This window comes from Nerophis ophidion, linkage group LG02 (genome assembly GCF_033978795.1).
Source record: "Nerophis ophidion isolate RoL-2023_Sa linkage group LG02, RoL_Noph_v1.0, whole genome shotgun sequence".
Taxonomy (NCBI): domain Eukaryota; kingdom Metazoa; phylum Chordata; class Actinopteri; order Syngnathiformes; family Syngnathidae; genus Nerophis; species Nerophis ophidion.
In genome coordinates this window covers 56,487,794-56,512,452 of record NC_084612.1, presented here as the reverse complement: position 1 = coordinate 56,512,452, position 24,659 = coordinate 56,487,794, and the positions used below count along the sequence as shown (strand labels likewise).

The 24,659-nt window shown below is 39.6% G+C and overlaps 1 protein-coding gene across 3 annotated transcripts in view; it reads right to left on the bottom strand.

The window, feature by feature from the left end:
- Positions 1-3,780: 3,780 nt before the first annotated feature.
- Positions 3,781-24,659, bottom strand: part of tarbp2 (TAR (HIV) RNA binding protein 2) — a 54,500-nt gene continuing 33,621 nt past the window's right edge. For 2 of the 3 annotated variants that reach the window (XR_009804211.1, XM_061886967.1), the window contains 5 exons: positions 19,828-20,023; positions 19,680-19,762; positions 11,679-11,815; positions 11,323-11,599; positions 8,003-8,336 (listed from right to left, as the gene is read on the bottom strand). Coding sequence is in view for 1 of the 3 variants with exons in the window: in XM_061886967.1 (XP_061742951.1) it covers positions 8,301-8,336; positions 11,323-11,599; positions 11,679-11,815; positions 19,680-19,762; positions 19,828-20,023 (729 nt within the window). In the remaining 2 variants the exon portion in view is untranslated. Of the gene's footprint in view, positions 4,708-4,801; positions 5,024-8,002; positions 8,337-11,322; positions 11,600-11,678; positions 11,816-19,679; positions 19,763-19,827; positions 20,024-24,659 lie in introns of those variants that run through there. The other variant, XR_009804216.1, reaches the window with a different exon arrangement.

Below are 24,659 nucleotides of genomic sequence, written 5' to 3'. Positions count from 1 at the left end.
AGCAGAAAACTTAAAAAAATGAAACTCAGCAGCTGTTATTGACAGTAAAAAGTTGTTCTTGCAATTGTTGGATATGAATTAAAACCATAACCAAGCATGCTTCACAATAGCTCTTGTCTCCAAGTAGGTGTACTGTCACCACCTGTCACATCACGCCCTGATTTATGTAGACTTTTTTGCTGTTTTCCTGTGTGTAGTGTTTTCGTTCTGGTCTTGCGCTCCTATTTTGTTGTCGATTGTCATGTCATGTACAGATGTACTTTGTGGACGCCGTCTACTGCTCCACATGCTGTAAGTCTTTGCTGTCGTCCAGCATTATGTTTTTGTTTACTTTGTAGCCAGCTTAGTTTTAGCTTCGTTTAGCAAAGCCATGTCTAAGCTTCAATGCCTTTTCTTAGCGGCACTTGCCTCTTGTTTATTTTTGGTTTAAGCATTAGATACCCATTTACCCGCACACTGCCTCCCGCTGTCGTCTGCATATTGTAATCATGACAAACCATCTACAAAGAAATTAGCTACCTGCTGCCACCTACTGATATGGAAGAGTATAACACGATTACTCTTCCGAGCTGTCGACAGCACCGACACTCAACAACGGCACATTTGCGGATTATAATTACTGGTTTGCATAAAATTTTAATCCAACACAGCAGACTGTATCTCACGGTACACTAGTGGTTTAAAAACACTGATGTAAATACATGCAAAAGTTAACACATAATTTAACAATAAACTTTGTATGTGTTGTATATAAACACACAATAACTTCATCTTGTTCTATTTATGCGCGTAATATAAAGTGTTAATAATGACTTTAGTGACTTCTGCATGTCTAACAATTGACAGTGAAATAAAGTCTGCACACATCAAATCACTACTTACAAATAAATCAATGCTTACGCTCATCCCCACCTTCAACAATGTTGATGTTTTCTTCAGGGCAAAGCAAACGCAAAGCTTGCTGGGATATGTGGGGCTATCAAACAATCTGAGTGCACTCTTCTTTATTTTACAGGGGGTTTTTTTGCGATTGTTGCAGCCTAAAATCGTCTGAAAAGTTGTGGAAAAAATGTGATTGCTTTGAGGTGTATTTTTTTTACAATTACATTAAATCAACTTGTGATTTAAAAAAAATACCGCGACCCCAAAAGGGAATAAGCGGTAGTAAATGGATGGATATATCTATCAAAGTTTTAAGTGTCCCTTGTAACCTAAAAATAGCACCGGATTTAAACAAACATTGGAAAAAAAAAACTGTATTGACGCTTTACTCGTTTTATACCACACATACTTAGAAGTAGACTAAATGGCAGTAAAAGCACTTCCTTAGGTCATTCTCAAACTACTACACTGTTTTAATTAATCACATTCATTTTTTTCATTTTAAATGAGAGACGAAAGATTATTATCACATTTCAACGTCTCTACCATGTAAATGCTGCTTCTTAGCAAGGTCAGCATTGGCAAATGAAAATCTGTTCTTTGTTGCTTTACCCTTGATAAATTAAGGTTAAATAAATGCATGTTAACTAGGAAGTACATGTTTACATACTACATTACCCAGAAGGCTTAGCGCTGTAGGTAAGAACTGGAAGTTTCCGAGGAGGGGCATGACAATAATTGAGAACTACCGTGTCTTTGTGTTGTTGCCAATACATTTCAAGGAGTACAATAAGTGAGTTAACTTAGTATGTAACTAAACAGAGTTGAATAAATATTACAATAATGTCCATGAGAATATGAAAAAGCTGCTGATGGTGTGTTAGACGGAGAGGCAGCTGGAAAGAGATATAAATTGTTTACAACTACTACTAGCCTAATACTACTACTAATTATTAGTATACTACCCTAATACAAGCCTACAATTACTAGTGTTAATACTAGCCTACTATAAATAATAGATGATATCTGTCTCTTACCTGACCGCTTCTATGTTAGCTACCTCTCTTTGTTTATAAAGTATATTTTCTGCTGGATCTACTATTTATTTTATGCTGAAGCTGTTAGATATACATATTTTCCTAAAGGAACCCTCCTGAAGGAATCAATAAAATACTATCGATCTATACTGTAATATTGTACATGGTAATTGTTATATATTGTATAAAAATCTGATTTAATGTATCAGTATATATTATCTACTGCAGATATAATATGTAAATATTATACCTTTTTTATATTGCTACTAAAGTACAATTTTAATTTACTTTATACCTGCATTATCCTTGCCATCCTTTGTAACTGAGCTACTGTGTGGAACAATTTCCCATGTGGATCAATAAAGTTTGTCTAAGTCTACTACTGTGACTGTTAATACTGGCCTACTACTACTATTCTACTACTAGTAATACTAGTCTACTTATACTAATATTAGCAAACTCCTCCTACTACTACTCCTACCGCAATAATTAAGATCATCAGGACTCCTGTTCCTCCTATCCAGGAGATCGCAAAAAGCCGCCGCCCGACCAGGGCTCAAAAAATCTGCAGAGACTCCACCCACCCCCACCAAGGACTGTTTTCACTGCTGGACTCTAAAAAGTGGTTTGGCAGCCTCCATAGCAGAATCTCCAGGTTCTGTAACAGCTTCCTCCCTCAGACCATAAGACTCTTGAACACATCATAATGATCCCCTCAAGTCCCCCCAAAAAATGGATTAACTGGCTGGAATATAAAGACAATATAACATACATCCATAAACAGAGATGCATATGTAAAAATGCAATATATTTATCTGTACAGTAATCTATTTATTTATATCTGCACCTTATTGATTTTTTATCCTGCACTACCATGAGCTAACGCAACAAATTCCGTTATTTGTACTGTAAAGTTCACTAATGAATGACAATTAAAGGAAGTCTAAATCTAATTACCATCCAAGGCTAGTAGGTACAAATTGAATACCAACAAGTTGTGTATCGATAGCATGTTTTGATGTTGTCAATAAAGTAAACCGCATGAAAATGGATGTAGTAAAAAAGGAAGCTTAACTCAATACACAACACATTGCATGACCTCACGTGTTTAAAAGAAACCCCCTATGAGGGTCGTCAGATAGCCATACCATATATTCGCTGCTACAAGTTACATATTTACAGCTACAGTAGTTATATTTACAGTAGTTATATCCACAGTAGTTTTATCTAGAGTAGTCATACCTATGGTAGTCATATCTACGGTAGTTATGTTTACTATCATTGATGCATTTGATTGGAAATATTTTCAGTGGGTTGTTGTTTGGTAATATACAGAATGCAGGGACATAGTTTTAGCTGTATTTTTATTATATATTTACAATATCGAGGGTGGACGCTCCCCTTTCCTCTCCCTTATCTCTCCTGCTTGCTTCTTTGTTTTGTCTTGTCTTAACTTTCTTGTTGCCTCTTTTTGCTCTGCTCTCCAAATCTAAACATTGGAACTATTTAACTGGCCTCAACAAAATTGACAAGATCTTGGGTTTGGGGGAACCTGTTGTCGTGACGAAGCGGTTGTTGCTGGACACACGACGGACTCTTGGGAGAAGAAGAAGTGCCGTGTGCCTCGCGACCCTTTTCTGTCAAGGACGTGAAGATATCCACCTATTCGGAATTATGACAACAGGACATCTGCTGATTGGAGTAAGCGTTGCTCTGGTTTGTCGACAAATTGGAAGTTGCTGGCAGTCTTCAAAGTACCCCAAAGATGCCACAAATGATTGGGGGATGCGGGAAGAACTGTGAATTACATCGGACTGTGTACCCCGCAGGTTTGAGGACCAGATTTAGACAATTTTAGAGTGAAAAGCAAATTTTATTTTCACTCGCATACAAATCATTTTAACTTGGATTTTTTTCCCTGGCTTCGAGACTCTCCCAAAGATCACAGCAGGAAGACACAACAAACTCCCTTTTTTGACTCTCATGGACACACACCTGTTGTTGTGAACTTTGGACTAGCGACGGCAAATACATCAAGGCCGCGGAACAGAGACACACTTTGGGCTTATACACACACACATCCACAAAAAAAATATACGCCACACATACACCCTCCTGTCCCCCAATCCGACGCCCTCGACGCTAATCCCGTAGGGGTGATGAATGGATGGTCAGCGCCTGAGAGCTGCGACCTACCACCATGACCTTGAACTACCTTCCCTCTGTTGCTAGATATCTCGAGATGTATGTTGTAATATGTATATGTGCTTTGCTATGGAGGTTTTTTCCCCACTCCGAACTGGGCCCCCTTAGGAGCCCAGTCTGGATTGCATTTTTTTACTCATACTTCCCCAGCGTTTACCTTTTTCCCATCTTTTACGGGGCGCCTCAAGGGGACCCATCAGCGTTCTTGTTCTGTAACCCTGTGCACTGTTTGTTGTCTAATCTTGAACAGGTTTGTGCTGAAAACCAAGTTTCGTTGTACTTGTTGCAATGACAATAAAGACCTACCTACAATAGAAGGGAGTGTGAAACTAATCAAAAATGTGTATGTATGTGACAATGTGTATCTGTAGAGTTACCGGAAGTGTTGAGCGAGGTGCGGAAGTCCAAGGGGGCAAGGCAAGCTCGGATGTCCGTGGGCAGGCGTGAGTTCAAAGGCAGGAGCGAGGAGTCATGGAGTCCGTGTCTAGACGGGAGGTCAAGATCCAATGAGGCAGCCAGGGAACCAGAGGGAATACGGGGAGACGAGACACACAGCTCGTCACACGGGAACGGAGGAATGCTGCTGGAACACGACACAGGACAACACACAATGAGCACAGAGGTGGGCAAACACGGAGAGAGAGATAATGCACATGGAGCTAGATGTGTCGGCTTACCGTATAGGAACAGGTCGCTACGTTCTGGCCCGGAACGCAGGTTTGCACTGGCTTAAGAAGCCCAGGAAGCTCAACAGTGACAGGTGTTTAGAGAGCTGATTGAAAGCAGCTGTCTGCTTCAGCCGGAGTGGTGCGCGCTTGGAGGTGCGCTCAGAAGAATGCGGACTGGGGTGAGCCCGGGCCGTGACACAATACCAGTATTTGGAGGTACACGCGCTGCATCTTAGGAAGTATTAACACGAAGTACAACTGTAAATGCCTTTAATAGCTTTCCAGTTGATATTTTGTAGGCTTCTTGTTAAAAGAGGTGCTATAAATGAGTACAAAACGTACAAATCATGTATTTTTTTTCCTGAAATGAAAATGTAATAGTTCTGATGTGGTCTGCAGCTGACTTCATTGAACATTTTGTTCTTCAGAGCCATTTTCCCCCATCTGGACTTGAGTTGTTTTGTCTTAGTTTTGTGGGAACAACATAGAACATGGCATCTTTTTTCTTTTGGAAATTACTGTTTGTCCTAAAATTATCTTTAAAGTCTTTGACGCTGATTTAAAGATATGACCTTTGAATGTGCTAAAATGGAGGAATTAAGATCCTTTTGGGTCCCACAGGTGCGTTCTTTAAGAGTGTTGGAATATGTCACTTTAATGCTTCTCAAATAACCCCCCCCCCCCACACACACACACACACACTCCAAATAGTATAATTTATCTACTAAACTTTTACAAGTATACTTCTGCATAACATTGTATTCTTAGTAAGATTAAAGAAAACAAAGAAAAAACAACTTGTTGGTCACAAAAAACATTCATGAAGTTTGCTTCTTTTATGAATTTATTATGAGTCTAGTGAAAATGTGAGCAAATATGCTGGGTCAAAAGTATACATACAGCAATGTTAATATTTGGTTGCATGTCCCTTGGCAAGTTTACTGCAATTAGGCGTTTTTGGTAGCCATCCACAAGCTTCTGGTTTATTTTTTGACCACTCCTCTTGACAAAATTGGTGCAGTTCAGCTGAATTTGTTGGTTTTCTGACATGGATTTGTTTCTTCAGCATTGTCAACACATTTAGGTCAGGACTTTGGGAAGACCATTCTAAAACCTTAGTTCTAGCCTGATTTAGCCATTCCTTTACCACTTTTGACGTGTGTTTGGGGTCATTGTCCTGTTGGAACACCCAAGTGTGCCCAAGACCCAACCCCCCGAGCTGATGATTTTAGGTTGTCCTGAAGAATTTGGAGGTAATCCCCCTTTTTCATTTCCCATTTACTCTGGTCATTGGCAGCAAAACAGGCCCAGAGCATAATACTACTACCACCATGCTTAAAGGTAGGGATGGTGTTATGAAATTAAATGCCTCACCTTTTCTCCTCCAAAAATATTGCTGGGTATTGTGGCCAATCAGCCCAATTTTTGTTTCATTTGACATCACACGGACAAAGATAAGACCTTCAGGAGGAAAGTTCTGTGGTCAGATGAAACAAAAATTGAGCTGTTTGGCCACTCTCTTGGCATTCTCTTGATGAGATTCAAAAAGTAGTCATCGATGAGCTAACTCCTTCAAGACTGTTGGAAAATCCTTTCAGGTGACTACTTCTTGAAGCTCATGGAGAGAATGCCAAGAGTGTGCAAAGCAGTAATCAGAGCAAAGGGTGGCTATTTTGAAGAAACTAGAATATAAAACGTGTTTTCAGTTGTTTCACCTTTTTTTGTTAAGTACATAACACCACATGTGTTCATTCATAGTTTTGATGTGACAATCTACGATGTAAATAGTCATGAAAATAAATAAATGCATTAAATGTGAAGGTGTGTCCAAACTTTTGGCCTGTATTGTGTTAATATACTGTATGGTATAATGTGCCTAAAATGAAATAAAAACAATTATGTAATTGTTATTTAAAATATATACTGTATATATTTTGACCGACTTGAACAATTTCATACTAAAATATTATAATTACAGAAACTATCATAAAGTACATTTAAATTGATCAGCACCATTAACTCAGCAGCACAATACATACAACACTTTAACCTATAAAACAAACAGAAAACAACAAAATTGTGTGCTTTTTTTGTTGTATTCTATTTTGTTGTACTGAGTTGTAACCTACTCAGTGGCCTAGTGCAGTGGTCCCCAACCACCGGGCCATGGCCCGATTGGTACCGGGCCGCAGAAGAATTTTTTATTCATTTTTATAAAAAAAAACAAAAAACTTTTTTTTTATTAAATCAACATAAAAAACACAATATACATTTACAATTAGTGCACCAACCACAAAAACCTTTTTTCATGACAAAAACGTCCCTTTTTCATGACAAAGAAAAAAAAAAATAATAATAATAATTTGTCCCGGGCCGCGGGACAAATTATTAAGCGTTGACCGGTCCGCGGATACAAAAAGGTTGGGGACCACTGGCCTAGTGGTTAGAGTGTCCGCCCTGAGATCGGTAGGTTGTGAGTTCAAACCCCGGCCGAGTCATACCAAAGACTATAAAAAATTGGGACCCACTGCCTCCCTGCTTGGCACTCAGCATCAAATCACCATAAATGATTCCCGGGCGCGGCACTGTGCTGCCCACTGCTCCCCTCCCCTCCTACGGGGGTGATCAAAGGGATGGGTCAAATGCAGACGGCAAATTTCACCACACCTAGTGTGTGTGACAATCATTGGTACTTTAACTTTACTTATTTTTATATGTTTTATCAAAATGAGTATTAATTTTATTAATGGCTTTGTAGTGCTATCTCAGCTGCTCTGGGGCAGAAGGCAGGGTAAGACAACAATATGCACTCACATTCACACACTTGGGTCAATTTAGTGTCGCCAAAATATTTTTAAATGATTCTCACTAATGGGGTCTATATTGGCGTATTGTACACATATAAAATATTCTGATTAAAATGTTATAATTTTTTGTTGAGTGTTTTTTTCCTTGATAAAAATTATTTACTTAAAATAAGGAACTATAATGAGCGAATCTTTAAAGCAACGGTTTCTCAAGATTTGACTCCCTTCAAAGAGCCATATATTTATCTCCTTTGGCAAAATAAATAATACTACAGCAGGTTTGTTTGGATTTTGCTTCTTCTATTTAGCTTATTCTCTACGGGGTTTATTAGACCTTGTAGGCTGGATGTACATCCATGTGACATTACTGACACCTAGTGACCAGTCAATAACCACTACTACATATCGTCGCAATCTCTTTATTTCACTTTAAAAAACAACAACAACACAACACCATTGATTTGACTGAATGTCGACTATATGCAAAATTTAACAAATTATATTCCACTATGATCATTCTCGGTGGAAGACAGCCCCCAAAAGCAAGTCATTCGATATTAAAAGACTCCTCACCTGGTGAGTCTGAGTCCATATTTCCACCCACTGCCATACTGCTTTCCTGTTTCAGAGGCTGCGGAGTCTTTTTCCATTTGTTGTTTATTGCGGGTTCAAAAAGATTCCGGGCATGCATACTTAAGGTGTCATGTTATCACATCTGGAAATTCCGTTTTGACTATCTGTAAAACATAGGATAAAAACATGTACAACTATTTTAATACAAGACGTTTGAAATGGCATGCTTATTGGGGCACGATTAGGGATGGGTACCTTCTATTTAATTCCATACATTAACCTTAACCGTTACCTCGGAATTCATACCAGTACTCAATGGTACCAATTTTCATGTGTTTAAGTATTATCCATCCATTTTCTACCGCTTATTCCCTTTCGGGGTCGCGGGGGGCGCTGGCGCCTATCTCAGCTACAATCGGGCGGAAGGCAGGGTACACCCTGGACAAGTCGCCACCTCATCGCAGGGCCAACACAGATAGACAGACAACATTCACACTCACATTCACACACTAGGGCCAATTTAGTGTTGCCAATCAACCTATCCCCAGGTGCATGTCTTTGGAAGTGGGAGGAAGCCGGAGTACCCGGAGGGAACCCACGCATTCACGGGGAGAACATGCAAACTCCACACAGAAAGATCCCGAGCCTGGATTTGAACCCAGGACTGCAGGAACTTCGTATTGTGAGGCAGACGCACTAACCCCTCTGCCACCGTGAAGCCCTGTTTAAGTATTATATTGAATATTAATTGTTATGTAACATTCAACACTGAACAGTCCTGTCTAGTTGTTTTCTTAAACTTATGTGTCTCATTTGCAAGTACTGGCTTTTGATTATTAATTTTATTGGAGTAATTCGCACTTATGTTTATTTTATCTGGAATATGTTTATATATTTATATATAATATATAAATATATGTCCATATATTTATGCTATTTTATTCATAATAAAAGGGACAAGCGGTAGAAAATGGATGGATGGATATTTATTTATTTATTTTTATAATTTTTTTCCAAGATAGCGCTGCTGTAGTGACTGCTGTTGGCAGGAGCTCTGTGCTCTTGTGTCATCCTTTTGTGTTTCCCTCTTGTTTTCATGTGTTATTATATTTTTTGCCTTTTGGTCCGGGACCCTTTGGGACTGTGTGACAAGGGGTGGCACTTTTGTGCTTTTTGTGGACTTCTGGATCTGCCTCCAGGGAGCCTTTTGGCAATGGAGACCAGCTGCTGGGTCTCTGCCACACCGGAGCCGGTTTAGAGAGACTGGAGGAGATGCGGAGCGAGCACAGAGCGCCGGGACGGAGAGGTTTCGCGGACACCTCAGTCTGCTTGGACGTATCCTCGCTCATCAATGCGGACTGGACACTGGCCGAGAGTTGGTTGGCGGCCGGGGGTGGAGTCGGCTCTCTTGGTTGCTTTGTTGGGTCTGCTCCTGTCTCTGGCCATGCTCCCTCCACCTCAGCGGACGATGGCATGGAACACCACAGAGGCCACCACAGTGTATATGTTTCTTTTAGTTTTTATTCATAGCTGTATGTAGAAGTGGCTGGTTGTATCCGCTGCTTTAATTTCCTTTGATGTTTCCCTCTTACACACATGTAAGAGGGATGTGTACTATGGCTATGAGTTGTTGTTGTTTTTTCCCTTGGCCTCAGTCTGGACCCCCTCTCCAGGGCCCAGGCTTAGACAGATTTTTTATTTTATCTTAATGTTCTATTTTTTTCTCCCACTCCCCCCCATTTGTTTACCTGTATCTCACCTTTTTTGTAAGGGGCGCTGGAAGTCCGCAGACCCGTCAGCGGTCCTGTTCTGTCACCCTGTAATGTTTGTCTGATCTTGAATGGGATTGTGCTGAAAATTTAAATTTTCCCGAAGGAATAAATAAAGTACTATCTAATCTAATCCAATCCTTTACCCATAGTCATAGTACTGACTAGTTGTATGCGTTTTATCATTTTTACAAGACCTGCTCAGTGGCCTAGTGGTTAGAGTGTTTTCCCTGAGATCGGCAAGTCGTGAGTTCAAACCCCGGCCGAGTCAGCACCAAAGACGGTAGCCAAATGGTAGCCATTACCTCCTGCTTGGCACTCAGCATTAATGGTTGGAATTGGGGGTTAAATCACCAAAATGATTCCCGCACTGCTCACCTCACCTACCAGGGGGTGAAAAAGGAGATGGCTCAAATGCACAGGTTAATTTCACCACACCTGCTGTGTATGTGACAATCATTAGTACTTTCTTTGAGCGCTAATCCCCGCTTCTGCTTTGTTTGAGCAATCAAGACTATTTAAGTTGTTGCTGTCCTTCTTTGTGAGGACTTTGTGGACGCCCTCTTTGCTCCACTGTACGTTTTTGCTGTCGTCCAGCATTTTGTTTTTATTTGGGGACGGCGTGGCACGGTTGGGAGAGTGGCCGTGCCAGCAACCTGAGGAGTCCGGGTTCGATCCCCACCTTCTACTAACCTCGTCATGTCTGTTTTGTCCTTGAGCAAGACACTTCACCCTTGCTCCTGATGGGTCGTGGTTATGGCCTTGCATGGCAGCTCCCGCCATCAGTGTGTGAATGTGTGTGTGAATGGGTGAATGTGGAAATAGTGTCAAAGCGCTCTGAGTACCTTGACCGTAGAAAAGCGCTATACAAGTATAACCCATTTACCATTTTACTTTGTAGCCAGTTAGGTTTTAGTTCTGTTCTGTATAGCCTTCCCTAAACTTCAATGTCTTTTCTTAGGGGCAGTCACCTTTTGTTTTTTTTTTGTTTTAAGCATTAGCTACGACGACAAACCCTCGTTGTCTCACACGACGTGTTCCCGACATCTACAGAGCAATAAGGCACAGTGGTTGAAAAACACCGGTGTACAAAATGCTGTTGGAGGGTTTTGAAGTTGTTTTAGAGGGCTTTGAATGCTACAGCAGTGACTCCCTTTAGCAGCATCTTTCAAGCGGTTTAACCATCTTTATTGTAGTCTGTCATAATGATTGTGAACGTTAGGCAAAATTCCAGTTCCCTTTTAAGTTGAACGTGTCTGCAACAATTATACTTATTTTACGTGAATCGGTAGCTGGTAGTACAGTCAAACTTTGGTCGGTACCTATAAAAGTACCATATTTGGTACCCATCCCTAGATATATGATACTGTCGCTCAAATACCTTGTCCATCCGATTGCAGGATCCGTCAGCACTATTAAAAGCTGCAGACAATTGGAGGTTTTCCACAGGAGTGCTTCCTCTCAACGGTTGGCTCTGCCATTTTCTGGTGTACTGGCAGTGGAGGCAAAGCTGAGTAAAGGCCACATATGTCCCTAGTCTCTGAGACTGCACCTGACAGTCCCGGTTGCACACCGGACATGTTTGGAAGAGATCCATCAGACAGCTCTCAAACACCAGGTACTTTCTGTCATTGTGTTCCATGTTCGACTCTTCTCCACTATCAGGGAAAAAAATATCAACAACTTAATTAATTTACATATACCGACCCAATGTTGCATGCTGTATTGTAATTGTACCTAATTTCAGACGACTCTGTAATGGAGTCACCGGATTCGTACTTTAAGGCGTGTGGAAGAAGAGTTTCTTCATTGTCTTGATCCTCGTCCTCGCTCTCTTCTAATTTAATGTGTGGTCTCTTAACTGGTGGAACCCCCTGCAACAGGTGCAACACCCCTCACTGAATATGTCTCCATGCATTAAATTAGTCTGATTTCTCAAATTATTTTTATTTTGTATTTTCACACCTACATGTGAAGTCCCAGCGTCAATGCTATCTACAGGGGTGTCAAACTCATTTTATCTCAGGGGCCGTATGGAGAAAAATCTGTGCACACGCGGGCCAGACTATTAAAATCATGGCATTAAAGCTAAAAAATAAAGTCAACTTCAGATAGTGTTTTTTTGTCTTACTTTAGCCAAAAATAGAACAAACACATTCTGAAAATATTACAATAAAAATATACAAAAAAATACCGGCAGCGGTAATGTTTACATCCATGAAGGAAAGAAGAAAGTGAATGAATGTTTATAACTGATTACCTTTACATACGCATAAAAAATTGTTTTCTTTTGTATTGTTTTTTTTTATTAATTAAGTAAGGTTAATGAGACATTGCCCCAAGTGGAGGAGTTCAAGTACCTTGGAGTTTGGTTCACGAGTGAGGGAAGAGTGGATTGTGAGATCGACAGGCGGTGCGACGTCTTCAGCAATGCAGATGCTGTATCGATCCGTTGCGATGAAGAAGGAGCTGAGCCGCAAAGAAAAGCTCTCATTTTACCGGTCGATCTACGTTCCCATCCTCACCTATGGTCATGATTTTTGGGTTATGACCCAAAGGACAAGATCACGGGTACAAGCAGCCAAAATGAGTTTCTTCTTTAGAGATGGGGTGATAAGCTCTGTCATCCGGGAGGAACTCAGAGTAAATCAGCTGCTCCTCCACATCGAGAGGAGCCAGATGAGGTGGTCAGGATGCCACCTGAACGCCTCCCTAGGGAGGTGTTTAGGGCAAGTCCAACCGGTAGGAGGAGGCCACGGGGAAGACCCAGGACACGTTGGGTAGACTATGTCTCCCGGCTGGCCTGGGAACGCCTCGGGATCCTCCGGGAAGAGCTGGACGAAGTGGCCGTGGAGAGGGATTTTTGGGCTTCCCTGCTTAGGCTGCTGGCCGCGCGACCCTACCTCGGATAAGTGGAAGAAGATGGATGCAATGTTAATGACAACCTTATTCCAAAACACAATACAGAATGTGAGCTATAACAGGATAATGCATAAATTTATCATTTGTTTGCAAAACGCTTACAAAAAAGTGGGACCCCAAAAATTTACTGTGGGGCCCCATTTTTATGACCCCGTTTTGAAAATTCCTAGCGCCAACACTCATGGAGTATTGGTGCGTGCCAGACAACAGCAGGCGGAAGTGGCCTGCTGGCCAGTTCTAATACTAACCAAAAATCATCACGGAGGCCATAGATCATACACAGGGCCTTGACTTTGACACCCTTGCTCTAATGAGACTATTAGTCATACGCCGTGTGTCTCCCGTATGCTGGAGGGCGCTTATGTCCTTTTAGCGCAGATAAATATTTTGATTTTCTGGTTGACATCCTATCTAGTCACTCTTTATGATCGTAGAGATGCCAAGTTCTTGTTGTACCTGATGTCCGCTGTCATATTGGCACAGAAAATATTACGTCTCTAAAAACTATGTTATTGTTAAAATAGCAGACACCATGAAAGAATGATCCCAGATTGCACCACGAACATGATGACACTGCCACTAAAAAGGTCCTTTCAAATTGCTAGATGCGAATTCAGAGCGAAGACAGGTGGGATAGAGCTGTTTTAAAGGAATTTTCTGACAGACAATGGAAAGAAAACTTTCGAATGGCTTGATGGAAGGAGCTTTAAGTCTGAAGAAAGACTGTTCATGCCCTGATACCGCTTCGGATGCGAGTTGCTATTGTTCTGGACAAGCTTGCCAGTTTTGCGGAATACAGAGTTATTGCTCATCATTTTGGAGTAGAGCTACACAATTAATCGACATCAAACCGACATTAAGGTTTTAATTACCATATTTTACGGACCATGGGGCGCACCAGATTACAAGGTCCACTGCTGATGAATGGTCTATTTTCGATCTTTTTTCATATATAAAGCGGATTGGATTATAAGGCGGATTATAAGGAGTAATATTATTTTAAAAAAAATTCTAAATGTAAAATACTTCCTTGTGGTCTACATAATGTCATGGTGGTTATTTGGTCACAATGTTGCATCGATGATGTTTTACATATCTTCAAGACGCTTCAGGATGCGCCGTTTTGTGGGCGGTCTTATTTACGTGGCTCACCTTCGACAGCGTCTTCTCCCCGTCATCTTTGTTGTAGCGGTGTAGCGTGCGAGGACGGGAGTGGAAGAAGTTTCAAAAGGTGGAGCTAACTGTTTTAATGATATTCAGACTTTACTTCAATCAATAACGGAGCAGCATCTCCTCATCCGGAAACAACAACAAGGCCGGAAATGTGACTTGTGAAAAACCATCCGACAGGAACTGTCTAATAACTAAAATTCCTTGGGTGAATAATGTAAACTCACTACACCGGTATGTTTTAGCACTTTCATGGCGAGTTTACAGGCAAATATAAGTAATAACTTTACAGTACTTTATATTTTGAAATGGCAACAGCAGAAGATGAATGTCCCACAACAGGAAGATAGTGAAAAAGTACGGACTACAAAGGCGGACGCGTACAATTTTTCAGGATTTATGCAGGTCTCAAATACAGATCAGCAGGTACAGTACCAGAAGGTAAGAAAAGTTGCTTTTGTATAATATTGCAATACAAAACGGCAGATAATATGTCTTACCTTATACACACACTATAATAATACTTGTTTGTTTAATGCGCTGACAATCCATCAAGTGGTGCGGCTTCTGAGCTTACCAAAGTCGTACTAAAACATTTTGATAGATATTTGAGCGCCGTGTGTAATATTCTATGTTTTCAATGGAACATATAAAATGTTTGTGTTGTTTACTTGAGTCATATTGTCATCATAGTGCAGTCTACACTATCTCTTACGTTTGACTGCCATCTACTGGTCACACTTATTATTACACCATGTACCAAATAAAATTGCTTCAAGGTCGTCGGTAAACAAAACCAGAATTATTCCGTACATTCGGCGCACAGGGTTACAAGGCCCACTGTCGAGTTTTGAGAAAAAGAAAGGTTTTGTGTGTGCATTATAGCCCGTAAAGTAGTGAGATAACTACAGATGTAAAATGTAATATTGTAAATTATCGGTATTAGTTTCAAAAAGTAAAATTAATGACTTTTTAAAACGCTGCTGTACACAGCGGTACGTATCCGTTAAACACGGACAAAGGGAGCAGTACAAAGCAGTTGCGTCTCCCAGTCAGCAGCCCCTCCACTCATCCCTTTCCCACACACAACACAGGAGTTGCAGCACGACTGCAGCATGAGAGGTTTACTGCGATGCTTGATGACTTCATCAAACCGCCGCAAGCACAGCATAACAACAACAAGAGTGTGTTGTTGCCGGTGCTGTAGCCGTCACAAGCGAGCTCGCTCGATGACTGACTAACGACACCATGTCTATGGTTTGTGATTATTTTAAAGTGTCTCTGACGGATAAACAACTGGCAATTTGCAATGACTGCAAAAAGTAGGTGATGCGAGGAGGAACCAAGACGTCTTCCTTTAATACGAGCAATTATATCTCCCACCTCTTCAAGAATCATAAGGAGAAACACAATGAATACAAGCGGAAGATGGATGAGAGCCCAGTTTATCATTTCTTATTATACAGTATGCCAGGCAGTCCTGCACTAAATGAGGACTATGTTATTGTTTACTTTATTACTCTAGTATACTCTGGACGGAACCTGTGAGCCTTCATTGTTTTTGTAGCTGTTGTTTTGAGGCATGTTTAAAAAACAAACAAAAAAAATAATGCACTTTATGAAAGTCAAAGTATAGTATATCCCATAGTTGTAGTGGGTATCAGGATTATCTCAGGGAGAGCTTGTCCCAAATTACAAGCTGCTGTTTTGAGGCATGCTAAAAAAAAAAGCACTTTGTGACTTCAATAATAAATATGGCAGTGCCGTGTTGGCACTTTTTTCCATAACTTGAGTTGAAGTTGTTCTCTTATTTTGGAAAACCTTGTTACATTGTTTAATGCATCCAGCGGGGCATCACAACAAAATTAGGCATAATAATGTGTTAATTCCACGGCTGTATATATTGGTATCAGTAATTAAGAGTTGGACAATATCGGAATATCGGATATCGGCAAAAAAGCCATTCAGACATGTCTCGTGAAAACCAAACCGCAAAAGGCGGAGGGGTTTTATTTCTCCACCATCACCCGTATTTGAGTAACAGACATGTTCGGCAATCAGAATTATTGAGCCTTGTGTCCTTTGCCTACTGGCCAACTAAAAGTGTTAATAGCAAGATTGTGTTAATAGCAAGATTGTGTGCGCTGCAATGGAGGCAGTCAGTACGCTAATAAACAACTTGCTACTTAGAAATTGTTTTGATTGCGTCGAGACACGGTCCTCTAATCAATAAGCCAATCAATTGAACGATAAAGGAAAATGAAGTTGGAATACAGATAAATAAATTGGTATTTCAATGTGTTTTTTTCATCTCCTGCTTTAAATAGGGAGAAAGAGGCTTCACTCTGTGCGTAGCTCTAAGCACCTGAGCGCATTTATTTAACAAGCCAATAACTGAACGCATTAAGCCCTCTTTTCTGTCATCCACGCTCTTGTTCTCAGTGGGCGCGGAGTGGGTCCGCTGGCTTATATACAGATAGCACACGTCGTGACCCGTGAGTGAAAAGTTTCACAAAGTAACAAAAAATAGGAGGATATAATCTGATTACAAAGTAAAATATCCCGTTGTGGTAATATTCAAGCTTCAAACCGATTGGGCAATATGAGCACATTAACACGGACGAATAAGCAAGAAAGCCTCGATGGCAAAAACAAAACAAAAAAACCTGACTTATTTTTTCCAACTGGGAAAAAATGCACTTTAAGATGTTTATTTAAGTGTTTTTTTTTATTATTGAAAACAGTCTATTTTATTGTTTCGGTTTGTTTATTTGTTTAGGATAACAAAGTTATTTACCTTCCAAATACAGTAGAATGGTAAACAATTCCACAGTAATAGGAAATAAAAGTGTATATCCTTTTAAATGGTTACTTGCGGTACTTTATATCATGATTACTAAACACTAAAAACTAAACACAGTTTAATTTTATCGGTTGTTTCTTCAGTTAAAGAGCATGACGTACAAAAAAACTGCATAAAGCCAAATATGTTTTAAAGTAAATTATTGCATATAGTTCTAATCAATGGTCTTGTGGTTGGAATGTCCGCCCTGAGATCGGTAGGTCGTGAGTACCAAAGACTATAAAAATGGGACCCTGTTACCTCCCAGCTTGGCACGCAGCATCAAGGGGTGGAATTAGGGGTTAAATCACCAAAAATTATTCCTGCTCCACTCACCTCCCAGGGGGTTAACAAGGAGATGGGTTTAATACAGAGGTTAATTTCACCACACCTAGTGTGTGTGACAATTATTGGTACTTTAACTTTTTCATGTGTTAAGTGTAATTGACGCATATTACGGTTAGATGAAAATAATACTTTATTTACATTCATATTTAAGCCTTACACCGCTTGATTGAAAACGTTACATTGGCACACACTGTAATGCTACACACAACTAGGGTTGCCAACCGCCCCTTAAAAGGCAAATATTTTTTAAAGCAAATTATTGCATATAGTTCTAATGTGTGCCATCTTGAGACAAAATATGTTGATTGACATTCTAAATGTAATATGTCTTCAATCACTCGTTATTTTCTGCAGTTTTATGCATGTACATGTATAAAATTAATGTTTTGCAATTTGAGAGAAAAATAGTAATTACCGTATTTTAGGGACTACGAGCCGCTATATTTCCCCTGCGTTTTGAACCCCGTCCCTTATAAAACGATGCAGCAAATAATGGATTTTTATTTGCGAAAGGCCACGGTATTTTGTATTTAACAAATAGTTTACATAGAACACAGACGGACACTGGAAAGGCGTGTTATTGTTTGTGCTAAGGCGTCATCGTATGTACAATTGCGCTCAGTGCAGGTTAAAAATGTACTTCCTGTTTGGCTCTTTGAACAGGAAGTAGTCGTCCATAGCGTTCCCGCTAAAAATAATTCTTAAACCGTCAATCTAAGAAATGTTTCTAAGTTTTACAATACAACTAAAAAATGTATACTTGCTTAGGCTGCTGCCCCCGCGACCCGATCTCGGATAAGCGGAAGAAGATGGATGGATGGATGGATACTAAACCATTCCATGTGAGATGTCTGTAGGCGTGTTTTCATGCATATTTGTACATGCCATCATAATGTACTCAAGCTAGCTTCGCTAGCATTAGCGAAGATGCTAACATGTTTACAAGTCTCTATGTTAGTATTATTAACTTGCAATGGCATTGTTTTTGTATTGTTTGTTTTGTAATTTCACAAAAACATCATAATAGAGCAGGGGTGTCAAACTCATTTTTGATGGAGGGCAACATGGAGAAAAATCTACTACCATGTGAGGGGACAGGTAAAATCACGGCACAATGACTTAAAAATAAAAACAACTTCTGATTGTTTTCTTTGTTTAAAAATAGAACAAGCACATTCGGAAAATGTACACATCATAATGTTGTTGTTTTTTTTTATACTTACATGTTGCGGTGTCTTTATTTGTCGTTATTTGTATTTTCTGAATAAATGGTGTGATAATGTTCATCAATCTATCAAGATAAAAAAATTATATCAATATCAAATTACAGTATGTTATTAATTTAGTTTGATCATTTTCCTTGACTGATGTACTTAAATCATGTGGTTTATTTTGTACATATATAGTATATTCTACAAAGACACAAATAATTGCTATTGCGACATCCAGTGGACACATTTAGAACAGCAGTTTCTCCCATTAAAAAAATTCAGGTTAATTTTTATACTTAGCAAACTCATCCCGCGGGGCGGATAAAACCTGTTCGCGGGGCGTACGTTTGACACCCCTTCCGTAGCGTTATTAAATCTGTTTAATAACTAACCTTCGCAGCTAATACTGTTTTGTTTGATCAGTTGTTTTACTGTCGTGTGACAGACACTGTTTGGAAAAAATTAAGGTATGTAAATAAACATTTACAAAATATTTCGTACCTGCAAATATCTGTGGTTTATAGTCCTGTGCGGCTAATATGTGTAAACATATTTATTTCAACTAAAATTTGGTGGCTATGGTTTAAATATTGGTGCGCTCTATAGTCCAGAAAATACGGTAGGGTTTTTCTCAACATTGTGCAGCCCAAATTCGGAGTGCACAAATGCAGCGTAAAGAGGCTTATGTACGCTTTCTTCTTTACCTTGAAATATACACTATATCACCAAAACTATTTGGCCACCCATCCAAATGATTAGAGTCAGGTGTCCTAATCACTTGGCCCGGCCACAGGTGTATAAAATCAAGTACTAAGGCATGGAGACTGTTTCTACAAACATTTGTGAAAGAATGTGGTGGCGACTTGTCCAGGGTGTACCCTGCCTTCCGCCCGATTGTAGCTGAGATAGGTGCCAGCGCCCCCTGCGACCCCAAAAGTGAATAAGCGGTAGAAAAATGGATGGATGGATGGATGGTCCGCTCTCAGTGATTTCCAGCGTAGAAGTGTCATAGGATGCCACCTGTACAACAAATCCTAAATATTCCAAAGTCAACTGTGGGCTTTATTATAAGAAAATGGAAGGGTTCGGGAACAACAGCAACTCAGCCACCAAGTGGGAGGCCACATAAAGTGTAGCGTCCCGGAAAACAATCAGATCAAAAGGTTTTCCCATAGGTTGTAGAATGTTCATTTTGAGCCAAATTTTGAGAAATCAGACTAATTTAGTGCATGTAAACATACTCACTGGCGTGGGAAAAAAACGTGGCGCCGTGTCCAGCTGTTTGGTCGATGTGCCAACACTCAAATCTGAAATGGTGACCTGGGTCCCTGATGAGAAAAATTATGTAAGTTTGCATTTCTGCTCCTTTATATAGCCCCAATTAAATACACACCTTTGCTTCTCACGCGTTGCAGCGTACTGTAGGACAGCTGCGTGGCCATACTTCTCTTCGACGGACACAACCACATATATGTGCCAACAGATACCATATGAGGGCTGAACTGTGTTCCGCGAGATTCAGTAGATGCAAATTTCTTAGGGCATCTGGTGTGTCTGTGTTGTGGGCATGTCAGGATCTGTGACGTAGTCTAATAGGGAAAGAAAAAAGTTACATTAACATGGGGTACTATTGGCATGGGAACTTTATACAGCGTTAAAGCACTTTTTGTGTCTTTTTACGCATTGAAATCAGAAATGATGCGAAATCCACTTGTCCCCTGGACGCATGTTTTTTTGATTTATTAATTTTTACCGATCATCACTTTCCGCCCATGTTTTGTTAACCATGTTTTCCTAAGTTGAGCTTACCCACCTCACTACTTTTGATGCATTAGTAGGGGTGAAAATGGCCTTAAATTGAAGATGACAGGAAATTCTGTCATTCTGTATGTTCAAAGCCAATTTTAACGAACATTTTGATTTAGGATATCTCATGTACTAATATTGTATATATTTGTACATAGGATATCCTCATTCAAAATGTTCATTGAAAATGGGCATTCTTCTGACTCAACAGCCATACATGTAACACTTAGGGTGGCAGTCATAAAACTGTGCCATATAGTGAAACCATACTAAACAACAATGACAAACAAATTTTGGGAAAATATTTGCACCGCAATACAACAGAACAAATACCCAGAATTCCCTGCAGTACTAACTCTTCCGGGACGCTGCACTATTTTATTTGTACATGGTGTAATTTTAAGTGTGACCAGTAGATGGCAGTCTAACATAAGAGATAAGTCTCAAGTAAACAACACCATTCATCCATCCGTTTCCTACCGCTTGTCAACACCAACATTTTTAAATGTCCCATTGAAAATATAGAACATTACACACGGCGTTCAAAAATCTATAAAAATGTTTTAGTAGTAAATATTTTAGTGCCATTTGTAATATGAAGTAAAGTAAGGTTCTTATATCTGTCAATAAACTCGCCATGAAAGCGCTAAAACAGTTTACATTATTCACATTTAGGACAACCTTTTTCCAAAACACAATATAGAATGTGAGATATAACAGGATAATGCATACATTTATCATTTGTTTTCAAAACACTTACAAAAAGTGGGACCCCAAAAATCTACAGTGGGACCCCATTTTTATGACTTGATGGGGTCCATTGGACCCCATTTTGAAGATTCCTAGCCCCAACATTGTTTATAGCATATTCATAGTAATTGACGCATGTCACGTTTAGATGAAAATACTTCATTTACATCCATATTCAAACCTAACACAGTTTGATTGAAAACGTTACATGAGCAGACATAATGTGTGCTCATGTAACAGACAACTAAAGTTGCCAACCGTCCTTTCAAAATGGAATCGTCCCATTTTAGAGGCAAAAGTAAACATTCCATATTGAGCTGTCAAGGAACACACTTTGTCCCGTGTTTTTATTACCTTGAGAATAAAAAATGATCTGTAATATATCAATAGATTCCATCGAACACAGCTTTGACAACAGTTTGCCGCAGCCAATCGATGCCAGCGTGTCCGATTGCTCACATGTCAATCCTCTTGCAGTTCGACTTTCGTTGCTTTTATTTGTCTTGCATGTGGCTGTCACACCAACAAGGTACACGCTAACTCATTAGCATCGCTAACTCACTTTTTTTTTTTCCATAGAGAAATACAATCGTGTGCTTACCGACTGTATCCCTGCAGACTATATTGATATATAATGTCTATAATGTGTTTTTTATGTTTATTTAATAATTTTAAAAATAAATATTTTTTTTAATTTCCTGTGCGGCCTGGTAACAATCGGCCCGGTGGTTGGGGACCACTGCTTTCAAGCATAACCAAGCAGGCATCAATATAGCTCTTGTCTCAAAGTAGGTGTACTGTCACCACCTGTCCCATCACACCCTGACTTATTTGGACTTTTTTGTGGTTTTCCCGTGTGACCAAGCAGGCATCAATATAGCTCTTGTCTCAAAGTAGGTGTACTGTCACCACCTGTCACATCACACCCTGACTTATTTGGACTTTTTTGTGGTTTTACTGTGTGTAGTGTTTCAGTTCTTGTCTTGCACTCCTATTTTGGTGGCTTTTTCGCTTTTGTTGGTATTTTCCTGTAGCAGTTTCATGTCTTCCTTTGAGCGATATTTCCCGCATCTTCTTTGTTTTAGCAATCAAGAATATTTTAGTTGTTTTTATCCTTCTTTGTGGGGACATTGTTGATTGCATTGTCATGTTCGGATGTACTTGGTGGACGCCGTCTTTGCTCCACAGTAAGTTTTTGCTGTCATCCAACATTCTGTTTTTGTTTATTTTGTAGCCAGTTCCGTTTTAGTTTTGTTCTGCATAGCTTTCCCTAAACTTCAATGCCTTTTCTTAGGGGCACTCACCTTTTGTTTATTTTTGGTTTAAGCATTGGATACCTTTTTACCTTCACACTGCCTCCCGCCAACATCTAAAGCAATTAGCTACCGGTTGCCACCTACTGATATGGAAGAGTATAATACGGTTACTCTGCCGAGCTCTAGACAGCACAGACACTCAACAACACATCATTTGCAGACTATAATTACTGGTTTGCAAAAAAATATTTTCAACCCAAATAGGTGAAATTAGATAATCTCCCACGGCACACAAGACTGTATCTCACGTCACACGGCACAGTGGTTGAAAAACACTGCTATATACTGTTGCCTGGTTCATGTTTTCCCTGCATTTTGACATTTAAGTCATGTTTTCCTGCACTTTGCCTGCCATCTCTGCATCTTGGGGTTTGTCACCAGCAGTTCCTGTCAATGACTAGTTTAAGTTGTTCCTGATTCTCCAAACGGCCACAATACTGGGAGAAGAAGATGCAAATATAACTATTTAGCACAAGCAATGTGATTCATCAACACTCATCACCATATAGTGAGCACTATTTTGCATTTTATTGAGCACGTGTGGCAAGGGACAAGCGGTAGGAAATGCATGGATGGACGTGTGGAAAGGACGCGCAAACTGACACATTTCTGGAAACGTCTCGCGCTGCGCATAGAGACGATGGACAGACGAGAATCCTGCGCGTTTCAACAATTTGGACAATAAAAAAAAAATATATCACAAATATTGTCGATTTAGCAACATCCTTTAATAATTTAATAGCTGCTTGAGGACTTATGGGGGCTGATAAAAACAAATTTAATTGATGCGAGTTGGTGTCCTTTTGAACCCTGGCGGGCAGTAGTTTGGAGACCACCAGCGTATAGCATAAAACTCATTTCACACAAATAAAAAAAGACCGGAAATCAGGTCGATCAGCCCCCACAAAGCGTCCCTTACTTATTTTTCAGGGATTTGGCAACCCTGCAGACAACAACACACAATATATATATATGGGAGGTGTTTGGGGCATGTCCGACCGGCAGGAGAACAAGGAGAAGACTACGTCTCCCGGCTGGCCTGAGAACGCCTCAGGATACCCCCGGGAGGAGGTGGACGAAGTGGCTGCGGGGAGAGAAGTCTGGGCTTTTCTGCTTAGGCTGCTGCCCCCGCGACCCGACCTCGGATAAGCAGAAGAAAATGGATGGATGGATATATGATATAAACATATAATATAACAGTATATATCATATACTGTCCATGTATTATGTAAATATTACATATATGTTATAATTTATGTTGCTACAACGATTTCTATTGTACAAAGTTGTAATGTTTAAGTAAGTAAGTAAGTAAATTTGATTTATAAAGCACTTTTCACGGATAAAATCACAAAGTGCTGTACAAAACATAAGTTGTCACGCAGAATCCTGTCGGAATTTTTACCGGAATATTGTGTTACCCAATTTAACGAAAAAAGACAACGAGACTACTTTAATTTAATTTTTTTTTACATATTCTTTTTTTTAACTGTTATTTAGATTTATTCTGAAAATAGAACGACTTTTAACATTATGTCTTTGGTTTCTATCGTGCAAAGTTGTACTGTTGTCACGCAAAAATGATGCAGAATGAAGGCGTATTACATAAAAGACGTAGGCATAGTCTGATTGTTTTTGTTGTGAAAAAAGTCATAGTATCAGAAGTCCAAAGTTCCAACTTTAAAGGAAATTTAAAACGCGACGACTTTAAACCTCATCATTTACACATTTTTTTGGAGTTATGCTTTTTGAAAGCGTTACAATTTAATTTTCAAAACACTACAAAATATCTTTATAAAAATATTGCTCGCGAAATTTTGATATATAATTCTATCATACAAAGTTGTACTAGCATGAATAAAGGGATAATGTTGCAGAATGAGGGAGTATTACGTGAAAAAACTTTGGCATAGTCAGATTTTTTTTTGTTATGAAATAAGTTGCATATCCCAAGCTTAAATCATAATTTTGACTAAAATTTACAATGCGACGACTTAAACCTCATAATTTACGCATTTTTTTGAGTGGCATTGCAATATATATTCATAACAATACAACAGTTTTCTATGAAAAAAATGTTATTCCCGAAATATAACAACTTTTCGACAGACGACTTCAAACTCATAATTTTCGCTTTTCTTTTTGAGTGGCATCTCAATTTATTTTTCTATAATATAATATATTTTTGAGCCGGAAGGCAAAGCTCTCAATTTACCGGTCAATCCACATTCCCATCCTCACCTACGGCCATGAGCTGTGGGTTATGACCGAAAGGACAAGATCACGGATACAAGCAGCCGAAATGAGTTTCCTCCGCCGGGTGGCGAGGCTCTCCCTTAGAGATAGGGTGAGA